Raw genomic sequence first — 14,435 nt, 5'->3', positions numbered from 1 at the left:
CATTGAAATGTTTTTAAACAAGGCACCATTTAATTGGAGTGTTTGGACGTGGCTGCCGACGATGTTAATAGGAGACGGTAATATAAGAAGCCTGTGAAAATGCTACAGGGTGGAGCAGGCTGATCTTTTCAGATTATGCACAGTGCAGTCTGAGGTTATTCTATTCCATTGTAGTATAACAATTGAAAATAATCCATTAAAACAATGTGTTCACTCCCTTAGGACCTGGATATCGGAGTCAGTGATGTGAAAATATACCTTGACAGCACCTTGGTGTATCAGGGTCAGCTAGAGAAAGGCTGTGGCAACCAAGTGTTTGACTATAGCACCACCATAAAGCTGAGGGCCCCGGACACTTCCACTCCAAATCCATCCTTTGACCCCATCAGTCACCGAGTGTGTCCCGACAGTGGCATCAGAGAGGGCCCAAATCTACAAGACTCCGTCCAGGAATGTGTGAAGTTTAGCTGTGATACGGCTGAAGGAGCCACAGAGGAAGAGATGTTGAGTCCACTCCAAGACCATGCCCAGTCTCCCGAAGACCTGCCTCTCCCTGCTGTGCCTCCTGCTAAGTCGGACCATCCCGTGCAGAAGGACTCCGGGGAAGCCACAGACTCTGAAGAGGACCTCACCATGCAGCAGCAGCTGGAGAAGCTGACCGGCAGGAAGATCGAGGAGCCGCCATCCAGGACACCCTCGTGGTTACAGCCTCTGAACAGGGCAAGCCAGGAAGGGCCCGACACCAACAGACAAAAGCCTCCCTGGCTGTCCGACGACCAACAAGGAAGCCTAAAGCCGACGTCCAGTTTTCACCTGCCAGAACTGGCCAGCACCTCGGCAAGAAACAGGAAAAGTGTTCCTTCCAAAGTAAAGAAGTCTTCAAGTGGAGATACCAGCCTTTCGACTGTCGAGTGTGAGTCTGATTCGTTGGACTTGGGCTTGTTTGGCGGGGACCTTGACAAGGGCCGCTACACGCCATCTTTGTTGGAGGATCTCGGGCCAAAGCCCGATTTTCCCCTCAGTGGCAGGAGGAGTGCAATGAGAAATGTACCACTGCTGGAAGCTGTGGGAAGCAATGGCGTGGCAGGCCTACCTAAAATCGGTGAGTGCGACTTCATTTCATGGCTCTCAGAGGATATTGGAAGTAGGAGTGGGTGGCATGGGCACAAATCTCTATAGTGGGCATAATTAAAAATTGGGTAAATACCAGTATAATGTATTTGTATAAACTTTTCTGACTTGTATAACTTTTTAACAAACAAAAATGTGTTCCTGATTAATTGAGCATGCCGACTTACCTGTCAAAAAGCTTGTTAACGCTGTGCTGCTCGAATGGATTTAATGGAGTTAAGGGAGTAAAGGAAAACGATACTGGGCTCTGGAGATGACAAAATACGAAACAGATTGAGATGCCTATCAAAAAATTATGGCGGATTTTTAATGGAGTTGACTATCAGAAGAAGTTCTTCAAAAACGACGCCAAAGTTTGGTACCCACAAATCCATGATATTTAAAAACAGTAAAGAAAAATCGACGCCAAAGTGTCAAAGCACAAAGTTCTTTAACTGAAGGACGAATGTGAAAAGTAAGCACTCGCCTGCTGTAATTGGCATGTTTACTCATTATTTTGCACATTTAATATTTAGTATTTTTGAAATATTTTCACACATTTAATATTATACATGTTGAGCTTACTGCTAAGGGTTTGTGGAGTCAAGGAATTCCAATCAAACTTCCGCTTTTTCGAAATTCTGTATGGATGAACGTTTGCGAATTGTTTTGGACCGTTTTGCAGGTTACGATCGCCGCCGTTTCTCATCACTTATCGGTAGGATTCGTCACCTGATTGTTAGTGGCATTTCCTCAAAGGGCGTGTCCACAACACCGTGATGCAACTAGTTTAAAGGTCAATCACTTGGTGCGTTTCCCCATCCGAGATTTCGGATAACAAACCCCCTTTTTCCCCCCAAAGATACTTTTGCTAATTACCTCTGTATTTTGACTTCATTTTTTGACTCTGGCATTAAACGCCTGACTTTGTTTTGACAAAAAAAATTTTTTGCTCTCATGGTTCTGACCCTGCTACTTGTTTCTGATTTAAGTCTTTTCTCCCAGCCCAGCCCATCTCTTCCTTCCTGCCTATCTCTGTAGCATCATAACACCAATGAATAGAAGTGGCAGCTTATCGAGTGTCAGTCAGATAAGTGACATCATGCTGTGTGGACTTCAAAGATACTCCATATCCATCCATCCATCCATTTTCCAACCCGCTGAATCCGAACACAGGGTCACGGGGGTCTGCTGGAGCCAATCCCAGCCAACACAGGGCACAAGGCAGGAACCAATCCCGGGCAGGGTGCCAACCCACCGCAAGATACTCCATATGTCAAGTGAAAAGACAACTTCCCCTCTGGGACTAATCCTCTTTTAATAAAATTCCTGTGTGCGTCCAGGTGTCCGTGTGTGTGTGTCTTCTGGTGAAGTGCGCATGTGCGGGGCACGGTGCGATGCGCGATATTACTGTCAGAGAAAATTACAGGCGTTTTACGGAAATACAAACCAGTATTACGGCAAGAGGAAATTAAAGGTACACAATACAGTGACGCATATTACAGCCACACACAAGCCTGTATTACTGTCAGAAAAAATTAAAGGCATATTACCGACGCGCACGCCTGTATTACCACCAGAGAAAATTAAAGGTATATTACGGACGTACAAGACAGTATTACTGTCATAGAAGATTAAAGACACACAATACACGGTGGCAGCCCACGAAGAACGGTCAGCTCAGCAAGTAAACATCAACAAAAGAAAGGCTGAAAGAAAGAAAAATACGACCAACAAAAAGAATGAGGTCAGAGTCCCTTGCCATTTAATATAGACTGTTCCTACTAATGTTTATGCACTACTGTTCTAGCGCCCGTTATTGTAATGGGCTTAATGACTAGTAAATTATAATAAAGTAAAAAGAACCACATGTCACATCTTGACAACGGTAATCCAAAATTGCGGAGAACGTGACAAAACAGGATGTTCAGTAATTTTGACTTCTTCCAAAATTAAGCAAGGAAATAACCAAGCCAATATGGTCCTTAATGATGCAAACAAAGAAAATAAGTTGTGAATAATGAAGTGTAATCATTACAGATAGCAGGTATTGAAATGAATAGTGGGAAGCGTCTTCCTGACTCATTCACTTACACCACTGCCACCAAGCAAACCCAGCACAAGATGCGGCTTCTTCTCTCTCCCTTCCTGTTTGAATCAACTCGCCAATCAGGATGAACCACACAGCACAGCACTTTGGGTAATATTCTTTAAAGAGGGTACGCTCACTTATTACACACGCTTCACATGCAAGTTGATACACTAAAGTTTTTTCCTTTAAGACGCTAGTAAACCGGCATACACTCACATTTCCTTTTCCTGCCTGCATGGAAGGATTTGCACATTTTGTTTTTTTATTTTTTTCGACTCCTTCTCAGCCTACCTGTAAAATGGTTTTCTTGAAAGCCGCACTGAATTTCCTCCAGTATTCATGATTAATTGGTATATCGCCCACTCCCTACTGCAAGGCGGCAGAGCATTGGAGCTAAAAGTGAACAACAAGCAGATCCAGTGTTCCTCAAAAGTGTCTTAATTGTGCATTGACATGATACAGGAGTCTTTGAAAATTCTTCATTCTATCCGAGTGTATTTCCATTTGGAGTTTTTAGACCCACATGGCAGACAACAACCTCGACATTTCTTTACCACTTGATTCCTACCAAAAGCACTTAATGATTTTCTCTTAATTGATTTGATTTGTCACATCATGCTACCGTGTCATTTCTGGCCTTGCTAACATGTGCAGTGTGACAGGTCCAGTTGACATCACAATGTGGTGAAATTGTATGACCAGAATTTCTCTGAATCCTCGAATCTCACGTAGCACGTGAACCCCACGCTAGGGGCTGTTGGGACATTTTGACAAATGTGTACCAGGAGAGTTAGAAGTACAAATGGTGGTATGGCCTAAAATGAAGACCATTTCACTAGATTAGGGTGGTGTTGTCTGGGGCAGTTAATTTGGGGACCCCATCTTTAGATTTCCTGACCACTATATATTTTTTCTCCTCCTCCTCCTCCAGATGACCAGAACCCTAGTGGCAACAAACCACAGCGGCCACCCCGAGCCCGATGGCGAAGTGAGCAGGAGGATTCACTGCTTGAATCCTGGAATTCACTGCTCAAGTTCAACCGCTCCCAGCGAGGCCGCATCTCCAACATGGATTTTGAGGGGGACATCTTTGATGAGTTCTTGCAGCAACAGCGCATCGGGAAGACTAAACATACCGGGCTGACCCATGTGCCCAAACCCCCACGGCAGGACGTGGTGCCAGAAGAGCAGGAGGAAGACATCCATGGTGAGGCAGACCGGGATGATGACTTTGAGATCCCCATCCTTCCTCAGGGCCAGCACTTGACCATTAGCATCACATCCACCTGGGGCGATCGACATTACGTAGGACTCAACGGGATCGAGATTTTCAGCTCCACAGGAGAGCCCGTCAGGGTGGCCGGAATCAAAGCTGACCCGCCCGATATTAATATCCTTCCTGCCTATGGCAAAGATCCCAGGGTGATCAACAATCTGATTGATGGGGTTAATCGCACGCAGGACGATATGCACCTCTGGCTGGCCCCCTTCACACCAGGAAGACTGCACGTCATCTCCGTCGACTTTGAGAGCCCCTGCCAGGTGGCCATGATTCGGATCTGGAACTACAACAAGTCCCGCATCCACTCCTTCCGAGGCGTCAAAGACATCCAGATGTTGTTAGATGGCAAATGTATCTTCAAGGGAGAAATTGCCAAGGCCTCGGGGACCCTCTCTGGAGGTAATAGGTGGTTTTATGTGACCACTCACTTCTCCCCCTCTCTTCTCAAGTAGTCGGTGACCACCCATTGCCTTCACATTTTAGAGCAGGGGTGTCAGATTCCAGGCCTGGAGGGCCATAGTGGCTGCAGGTTTTCATTCTAACTAATCAGTGACCAGTTTTCACTACTAATTCACTTCTTTTCCCTTCATTTTAATAGCCCTGGTTTTAAGGATTCAGTCCTCTGAATTGATTCCTGTCTTCATTAAATGACAGCCAAACAGAAATGAGCTGACAGGTGACCAGCTAAATTAGGTCTTCAAATTTCAGCCATTTTCACACCAACCAGTTTCTTAATGAGAAGCTGATTCTTGCTGTTAATTAAACTCATTATTTACAGTCATATGAAAAAGTTTGGGAACCCCTCTTAATTCTTTGGATTTTTCTTTATCATTGGCTGAGCTTTCAAAGTAGCAACTTCCTTTTAATATCTGACATGCCTTATAGAAACAGTAGGATTTCAGCAGTGACATTAAGTTTATTGGATTAACAGAAAATATGCAATATGCATCATAACAAAATTAGACAGGTGCATAAATGTGGGCACCCCAACAGAGATATGACATCAATACTTAGTGGAGCCTCCTTTTGCATATCTAACAGCCTGTAGACGCTGTCCTCCTGTAGCCTTTGATGAGTGTCTGATTCTGGATGGAGGTCTTGTTGACCATTCTTCATACAAAATCTCTCCAGTTCAGTTCAATTTGATGGGCAGCCTGCTTCAAATCATCCCATAGATTTTCGATGATATTCAAGTCAGGGGACTGTGATGGCCATTCCAGAACATTCTACTTCTCCCACTGCATGAATGCCTTTGTAGATTTCCAACTGTGTTTTGGGTCATTGTCTTGTTGGAATATCCAACCCCTGCCTGTGTAACTTCAACTTTGTGACTGATGCTTGAACATTATCCATATTACTAACCGAGAATGCTAAACCGGATGGATGCAGGGACATCCGGCCATGGGCCGTAGCCGCAAAAAGACGTACTGCGCAGGCGCCCCAAGAAATGAGGGGCCGCGAGAAGCGGATGAGGGGCCGCGAGAGGCGGACAAGACCACAGAAAAAAGGAGTCAAAGAAATGAGGCGGCGCGAGCACAGAAAAAAGGAAAAGGCACAGAAAAAAGTAGTCAAACGCAGGCGCCGCACAAAACCCATTGCACATGAAACTAGCACACAAAAAAAAAGAAGACGCTCGCGCACAACAGCAAGGCACACCCCCCCCTCCTCTACAGGCACCGGACGGGACACACACCAAGAGGGGGATTTAACAAGCCCATGGAACACAAAAAAAAAAGAACACAAAACCACCACACACACCCTACAAGCAACGGACGGGACACACACAAAGAGGGGGATTCAACAAGCCCCTGGAACACAAAAAGAAAGAAGACGCTCGCGCAACAACAATCCTCACCCAAACCATCAATAAGAAGTGACACCCAAAGCCCCATTTCTAAAGGAAACGTCCATATTAAACATACGTCATCTCAACACCTTCACACTATGCAGCATAGGTGGATCTCCTTACAATAAAGCACTATTAACCGTTCAACTGCAGAAAAGGCTCCATATTAACAGTGAGTGCGATCCTCCTTATTACTTATCCATATTTCTCACGCTGAAGAACAAACAAGTCATGAATACACGCTCACGGGTACAAAACGATTCAGATCGGATAACGGGACCCAAACACACGAACACGAATGAAACAACAAAATACACGGCGGCGCATACAACGCGCTTCGGAAACTCCGGGAGAAAAAATGTCTCGGATCAAAAAACGCAAAGCTCAAGTAACCCCGTTACAGAGACGTGCCCAAATGGACAGACACAATGAACGAAGACGCATACAGCGCGCGTCTCAAAGTACTGCATCGAAACAAGCACGATTTCAAAAGAAAGAGCTCGCGTCTCAGACATACAAAAAAGGGAGCGAAGAGACAGAATAAATGAACGCAGACGTCTACAACGCGCATGTGACCTGCCAGAAAACAAGCAAGCAAGACTCCAAAAGCAGAGAACTCAACTGACCGACATACTGAAACGGACTTTTGGCAAAGCGGAGGCGAATCAATTAAAAATGCAAAATAGCGCGTCACAAATACTGGACATGCAACAACGCGGCACTCAAACGCCACAAGCAAAACCTGCCCGTCGCGGACATCAACGCCAGACACCTGCTAAACGCTTACGCCACTTAGCTGACAACGCCTTCAATAATGAGTCCACTATTGAGGAAAATTCATTGGGATTAATGAATGTCATTTGCAATCATTGTCATTCACTTAACTTCCCTGAAGAAACAACTGGCAATACAAATAATGAATTTACACGTTGTTGTCAAAAGGGTCAGATTAGACTGCCTCCTTTACATTCATATCCTGAATATCTACAGAAGCTTCTAACTAACGATGTGCCTGAAAGTAAAAACTTTATGAACTGCATTAGATCCTACAATAGTTCATTTGCTTTTGCATCTACCGGAGTAAATATCAGGCCACCAAAAGGCAATGGCCCATACTGCTTTCGCATATGTGATTAACACAATGCACTATATTATGTCCAAAAAATATTAATGTTAATCACATTAATAACCAGGTAATTTCATTACTTCCTGGAGAGACACGGCTCTTTCTAAGCTCTGACAAAGTTGACTCTGATGACGACAATGAACATCTGAATTTCACCTTAGAATATTTGAACACTATTAACCCAGACGGATGACCAAAACACAACCTTACCCTTAAAAACGGTGTTATTCAAGCAACAGTTCTTACAGGATCACATGCTAACAATACTGTTCTCATTCCTAGAATTGACCTTACGAGTTCTGACCTGTAATTACCTTTTACATTGAAACGCCGACAGTTCCCCATTAAACCTGCATTTGCCATGACCATCAACAAATCACAAGGACAAACCATGGACAAGGTTGGCATCTACCTCTCTGAACCCGTTTTTGGACATGGACAACTTTATGTTGCCTTCTCACGTGTTCGACGTTCATCTGAAGTTAAAGTTATAAATGCTCCATGCCAAGGAAGACTCATTCAAAGACAAGACACCATCTTTACTACTAATGTTGTATACAAAGAAATATTCCAATAAAACATTACTCTATGCCAAACACTCTATTTTTTATTTATATAGGCATCATCCAAACCTGCACACTATTCTATATCTAATTCATACATCTCACTCTTTGTCATGCCCCAACGCCAGGGGTTGGCGAGCGAAGCGAGCAGGGGGCGGAGCCCCCTAGTCCTGAAGAATTTGTTGATACTGGGTTGAATTCATCCGACCCTCGACTTTAACAAGGGCCCCAGTCCCTGAACTAGCCACACAGCCCCACAGCATGATGGAACCTCCACCACATTTGACAGTAGGTAGCAGGTGTTTTTCTTGGAATGCGGTGTTCTTCTTCCGCTTTTTGTTCTGACCAAATAACTCCATTTTTGTCTCATCAGTCCAAAGCACTTTGTTCCAAAATGAATCTGGCTTGTCTAAATGAGCATTGGCATACAACAAGCGACTCTGTTTGTGGCGTGAGTGCAGAAAGGGCTTCTTTCTCATCACCCTGCCATACAGATGTTCTTTGTGCAAATTGCGCTGAATTGTAGAACAATGTACAGATACACCATCTACAGCAAGATGTTTTTGCAGGTCTTTGGAGGTGATCTGTGGGTTGTCTGTCACCATTCTCACAATCCTGCACATATGCCACTCCTGTATTTTTCTTGGCCTGCCAGACCTGCTTGGTTTAACAGCAACTGTGCCTGTGGCCTTCCATTTCCTGATTCCATTCCTTACAGTTGAAACTGACAGTTTAAACCTCTGAGATGGCTTTTTGTAGCCTTCCCCTAAACCAGGAGACTCAACAATCTTTGTTTTCAGATCTTTGGAGAGTTGCTTTGAGGATCCCATGCTGTCACTCTTCAGAGGAGAGTCAAAGGGAAGGAAGCACAACTTGTAATTGACCACCTTAAATACCTTTATATCTCATGATGGGACACACCGGTCTATGAAGGCTTAATGAGATCATCCAACCAAGTAATCACCATTGAGCAGTGACAGGCATTCAAATCAGCAAAATGACAAGAGGACCCACATCTTTGCACAGCCAGTTTTTCACATTTGATTTAATTTTATACAACTAAATACTGCTTCACTAAAAATCTTTCTTCAGAAAACACCGCAGTACTCCTAGGAAATGAAAGACATACCACTGTTATCTTTTTTTGTTGAAAGTAGAGTCAATCATTACGCAGGCTGAGAGGGCGTCCCAAACTTTTTCATATGACTGTAATTCCATGGCTTGTTGCTGCTCTCATTCTGCCACAGCAGACATTTCCCCAAACTGTTGATTTTTCTGTTTTTTTCTAAGATCACCATCAAGATGTTTTGGGGACCTGAGCAGATCCGCCTTACTGAGACCTTCACCTTTCTTTATTTTCAGGTGTTGTGTGATGGGCGCAGGTGAGCTGGTCGTGTGGCAGCTCGTTTTTTGTCTCTCCATTAACAACTAAGGGGCCGGAGTCAAGTTAACTCTCTGAGGGCTGAATATTTTTTCCAAACAACTCTGAAAAGCACACAAAACAACAGTTTCACACATAAATCAACATAAAATGTCTGTTGCTACGTGTTGTGGCTGCTATCGGTGTCTGTTCGCTGTCTTCGGCTCGATGGCCAGCAGGAATGCGCATTGGTAGCAGTGGCAGTATGACGCAATCTGCTTTGTACCTCTTGTCATCGTAAGTGGCAGTTCTCCCAGGCAAACAGTGCCGTAGGCACATCAGCTACACAAACATGTTCAGCACTGCGGTCAGCTAATGCTGATCGGGTAAACGTTAACATTATATAAAGTTATTGTCTGTTTTTACCTGCATTATTATCAATCTTTAATTGAATATTGTTTTTTGTATCAGTAAGGTGCTACTGGAGTATGTGAATTTCCCCTTGGGATTAATAAAGTATCTATCTATCTATCTATCTATCTATCTATCTATCTATCTATCTATCTATCTATCTATCATATAGTGCCTTTCATATCTATCTATCTATTATATAGTGCCTTTCATATCTATCTATCTACCTATCTATCTATCTACCTACCTACCTACCTACCTACCATTTTCAATTTCCATCTCCGGATCACTTGTTTCAAAATCGGAGTCAGACAAATCAGAGTACGATTCAGCGTCAGACAAATCAGAGTACGATTCAGCGTCAGACAAATCAGAGTGCGATTCAGCGATAATACGCAAAAATGTCATCCACAGAGAATTTTACTTAGCACGTTTGTTTTGGTCTCTCACCAGATGTCGATGCCATTTTAGAGGCTGTTTGCTCTTCGCTACTCATGGACGCGCAGGAAATCAGGAGGTCAAATCAACAAAGCTAACTTTCCTTCTACCAAAGAGGGTCAAACTAAAACGTAACGGCAAGTTTTGTCATCGTTTACAGCTGATTAACGTACTCTACCCCTGAATTACAACAAAAGTCGATATCCGCCCTGAAAGACTTAATTAAAACTAAGGCAAAAGAAGTTAATTAGCAGCAAAAACTGGTCACTAATTACGAAGATGGTTAGAATGAAAACCTGCAGCCACTGGGGCCCACCAAGACCGGAGTTTGACACCCCTGCTCTAGAGAGTCCATCTTATGTGACTCCGGGCTGAGTGTCTGCACCATTTGCATTGTTTTGGGTCCATCCATTTTCAATGTTTTTCCCTGCAACACTGATCGCAACGCAGGAAATAATCCTGGGTGGCGCGCCGGCCCTTGGCAGTGCATACCACCACTCACTCTCATAAACCAATCCAACCTGCATGTATCTGGAAAATCCAGGCAGACAAGGGTGCAACTGACCGAGAGATAAATGTGCATGTTTATAACTCACGTCCGACTTCTTTTGTCTGGCAGCACTAGAGCAGTTTGGGGACACCATTCTCTTCACCACCGACGACGACATCCTGGAAGCCATGTCCCGACATGACGATACTTTTGACGGAGATACCGAGGGCACCCAGGGGCTGGTGACCGAGGAAGAGCTGAACCGGCCCAGGACGGCTGATGGCGAAGGAGAGGAGAGGCCGTTCACTCAGGCCGGCTTTAGGGCCGAACAGCAGCCGCAGGTGGGCTTTGTGTGTGTTTGTGTCGTTTGCTGTGGCGACTCCTCAGTTCACACAGTTCAACTTCACACGTTTGTTGAATTTCCCTTGTAGAAGGAGTCACCAGCTGTCCCAGTGAATATTCCAGACTCTTCCGAGCAAGCATCGGGACTTTACACCGGACAGTGTGAGTAGTGAAAGTCGTCGTTATAGCACTGGCGGCTTTATTCGTTTTTATTTCATTCCATAAAATATTTTGTAACCCGCGGTTTCCTTCATTTTAGGATTTGAACTTTGCTGAATTCATTTCATTTAATTTTTGATTTACATTTAGTGCTTTTTGTTGGTCGCAGCACCATCTCGTCTTTAGTATGTACCGCCATTTTGTGCTCCCATCATCAAGACACAGTTGTCCATCACGGGTGTCAGTCGCTTGCATGACCTCATCAGGTTGACAATAAAATGGCAGACATCACGAGAAATCCCTCGTCCAAAATTGTGCATACGGTTCCAAAATCTTTCACGAAATGCTTTATCGTGTTGATTGCTTTAGATTCTCGACCACATTTTTTGATTACATTTCTGCCGTTGTCGGAGGTTCTGGAAGGAAAACCGTGCAGGGGAAGGGGAACAGAGTGCAAGGTTCACCTGGGCTAGAGAAAAAAAATCTTTAGGGGTCAGTGTGTAGCAGCGCTACTTAAAATGTCCTGCATCTCCCAGCAGCACCCGGTGGTATAACGATATTGGCGAGCTTCAGAGGGCGCAGGGGCTGCTGGGAAAAAGATTGAGCAGACGGACCCTTTTAAAAAGGAACCTAAAAGACGCTGAAGCGATCACGATCGTCCGTTTGTCAATGCGCCTCACCAAACCACTGGATTATGACTTGACCACCTGGGATTAGACTTTCTGTTGGGATGTAAGTGCTGTCATGTGCCTGCCTGTCTGTGTGAGTGAGTTTGCACTGATTGAATACGTCTTCATCTGAGGGAGTGCTCCCAATTGCCTCAGATCCTCACACCCCATCAGGAACCTGGTAGGACAAAACTTTTCTTTTCTTTCAAGAAACTGTACACAGGGTGTTTAAATCACACATCCATCATCATCTTCCCCTGCCATACTGAACTGCTTTGGGCATTGTTTTTAACATTTATTGTGGTAATATTTATTATCGCCGTCGAGGAGCTGGAGAGGGCCTTGGTGCGTGTGTTTTTTGTTAAATTGGGTGTTCTTTTTGCATTAACTGATTAATATATTTCATTATTACTTAACGATTAATTGTGCCACTAGCAGTGTCTCTGTGTGAGTGTGTGCATGCCGGGGTCAACGCTTGGGTGTGTTTCTGGGTATCCCCACAATAAAATAAATCATTTTGTTTGGACAGAGTGAATCTTGACGTCCCCGTGACTGCTACAAACGGGTCCCCCGGCTTTTGTACCTGCTTGGCCTGACTCTGGCATCACTTTCGCAGCATCCTCAAATATTTATTTAGTGGGATTGAGGGATGGTAGTCAGTCGTTCAGTGATGCAGTCTGGCTTGTCCCTATATATGGGGCAGAGTGGTGGCTCTGAGGCTAAGGATCTGCGCTGGTATCCAGAAGGTTGCCGGTTCGAATCCCCGTCACTGCCAAAAGAGATCCTACTCTGCTGGGCCCTTGAGCAAGACCCTTAACTTGTAATTGCTCCAGGGGTGCTCTACAATGGCTGACCCTGCGCTCTGACCCTAAGGGGTATGCAAAAACTAACAAATTCCTAATACAAAATAATAAATAAAAAAAAATAAGCAGGTGGCATCTAACTCGAGAAGTAGTATATGAATATTAATGGGAAGGTGGTTGTTGGGTTGATAGTACCGACTGTACTGGACAGCAGCAGTTTTAAACAGAAAGGGAGTCGAAAGAAGTCGCAATGGCAGAATAACTCGCCAAAGGTCGCAACCGTGAAGAAGTGATATAAAATCAGAATTCGTAAATCAGAAATTGAAGGTGGGAATCCATGCAGGATTTCATAGTCAAGAGGAGAGACATGTAAACAGGAGGGTCAAGTCATAGTCGAGGAACAGGCCAAAGTTTTTTCTTTTTTCTAACCAGAAAACATTACCAAGAATGATGACTAAAGGGTTTTTTTTGGAAGAATCTGAACCTGAAGTCTTGGGCGATCAGGAAATGCGTCATGCGTTAGCTTTATACAGCTGCGTTTATGATGTCACACATCACTTGCCTGGTGACAGCATAGCAGCTGTTAACAGAAGTGGCGGCGCCCATAGAAAAATAATACGGCACTGCGGAAGAACGTAATTCTTTTTAAACATCGTTACAAATACGTTTGAATAAAAATCAGGATTGGTCTCCACTCGACTTTCTCGTATACTCGGATACAGGGATGGATATTTGAGGAGTGATCCACAAGACAATGATTATATTTTTATATTATGTACATTAAAGAACCATCAACACCAAATCAAATTAATAATGTATTGAACAATTATTATAAAAAATAAAGTTGAATAAACTGGACTCTGCGGCTGCATGAATAAAACCGGAAATAGCCCAAAAGTCGATAGAAATCTACGTTTTGTACCGAATACTTGCATGCAAAATTTGGTTGACCCAAGTGAAAGCGTACTCAAGTTATCGTGTTTACACACTGTGGAAGGAGATCTCCGAGGAAGACGGGAATAGTTCAATCAATCAGTCTTTATTCAGTCGCAGATGAGTACAGTTGACCCTTGATATACGACCGGCTTGACATGCGAACAACTTGATTTACGACCAAAATTTTTATTTTGATTTACGACCAACATCTTGCGTTACAACCTGAATGCGGTCACGTGTATCCACTTGCGCGATTGTAAACAAACAGAATAATTCCTATTAATGCGGCACTCATTCAATAAAATGTCAGGTTTGTAAACTCTCTTGGGACCTCCCCCAAGTAGAAGACATGCCAAAGTCCAAACTCCGTATGGAAGACTGTTTATCTGTATCTGTTAACAGCCGGCTTAAAGCTGTGCTGAGTCTCTCAGCCAAAGCAAACAGAAAAGATATCGATGGGTGATATGCATGTGATATCCCTGCCCGGCAATGGACAAGCAAGCTTCCACAGTCGCGGCAATCGCGCTTCAGGACGCACTTCAGCACGCACTTCAGCATGTCGTTCCCATTGAGTGGGGAGTGGGGAGTGGGGAGTGTGGAGTGGGGGGGGGGGGGGGGGGGTCTCAGAAGAGTTAAGAAACAGTTCCTTGTATCATCGCAAGGAAATGCTGAGAAAAATTCTTGTCAGAATAACTTGTAGGCAGGAGGAGATTAAAATTAACGCAAAAGAAGCTATTGAAATGATTGCAAATGTCTGAGCACAAGTTAAAGAAAGCCTTTAAAAAGCCTTCAGTTTCATTATCATCCTC

General features: G+C 44.1%; 1 protein-coding gene across 1 annotated transcript in view; it reads left to right on the top strand.

The window, feature by feature from the left end:
- The window catches only part of katnip (katanin interacting protein), a 102,573-nt gene that overhangs the window by 70,121 nt on the left and 18,017 nt on the right, over positions 1-14,435 (top strand). Inside the window, exons 15-18 of the mRNA XM_051933799.1 lie at positions 223-1,102; positions 4,134-4,883; positions 10,848-11,059; positions 11,150-11,222. Of these exons, the coding sequence (XP_051789759.1) occupies positions 223-1,102; positions 4,134-4,883; positions 10,848-11,059; positions 11,150-11,222 (1,915 nt within the window). The remainder of the gene's footprint in view (positions 1-222; positions 1,103-4,133; positions 4,884-10,847; positions 11,060-11,149; positions 11,223-14,435) is intronic.

Source organism: Erpetoichthys calabaricus, chromosome 11 (assembly GCF_900747795.2).
Source record: "Erpetoichthys calabaricus chromosome 11, fErpCal1.3, whole genome shotgun sequence".
Lineage (NCBI taxonomy): Eukaryota > Metazoa > Chordata > Cladistia > Polypteriformes > Polypteridae > Erpetoichthys > Erpetoichthys calabaricus.
This window is presented reverse-complemented; position numbering and strand designations above follow the sequence as displayed.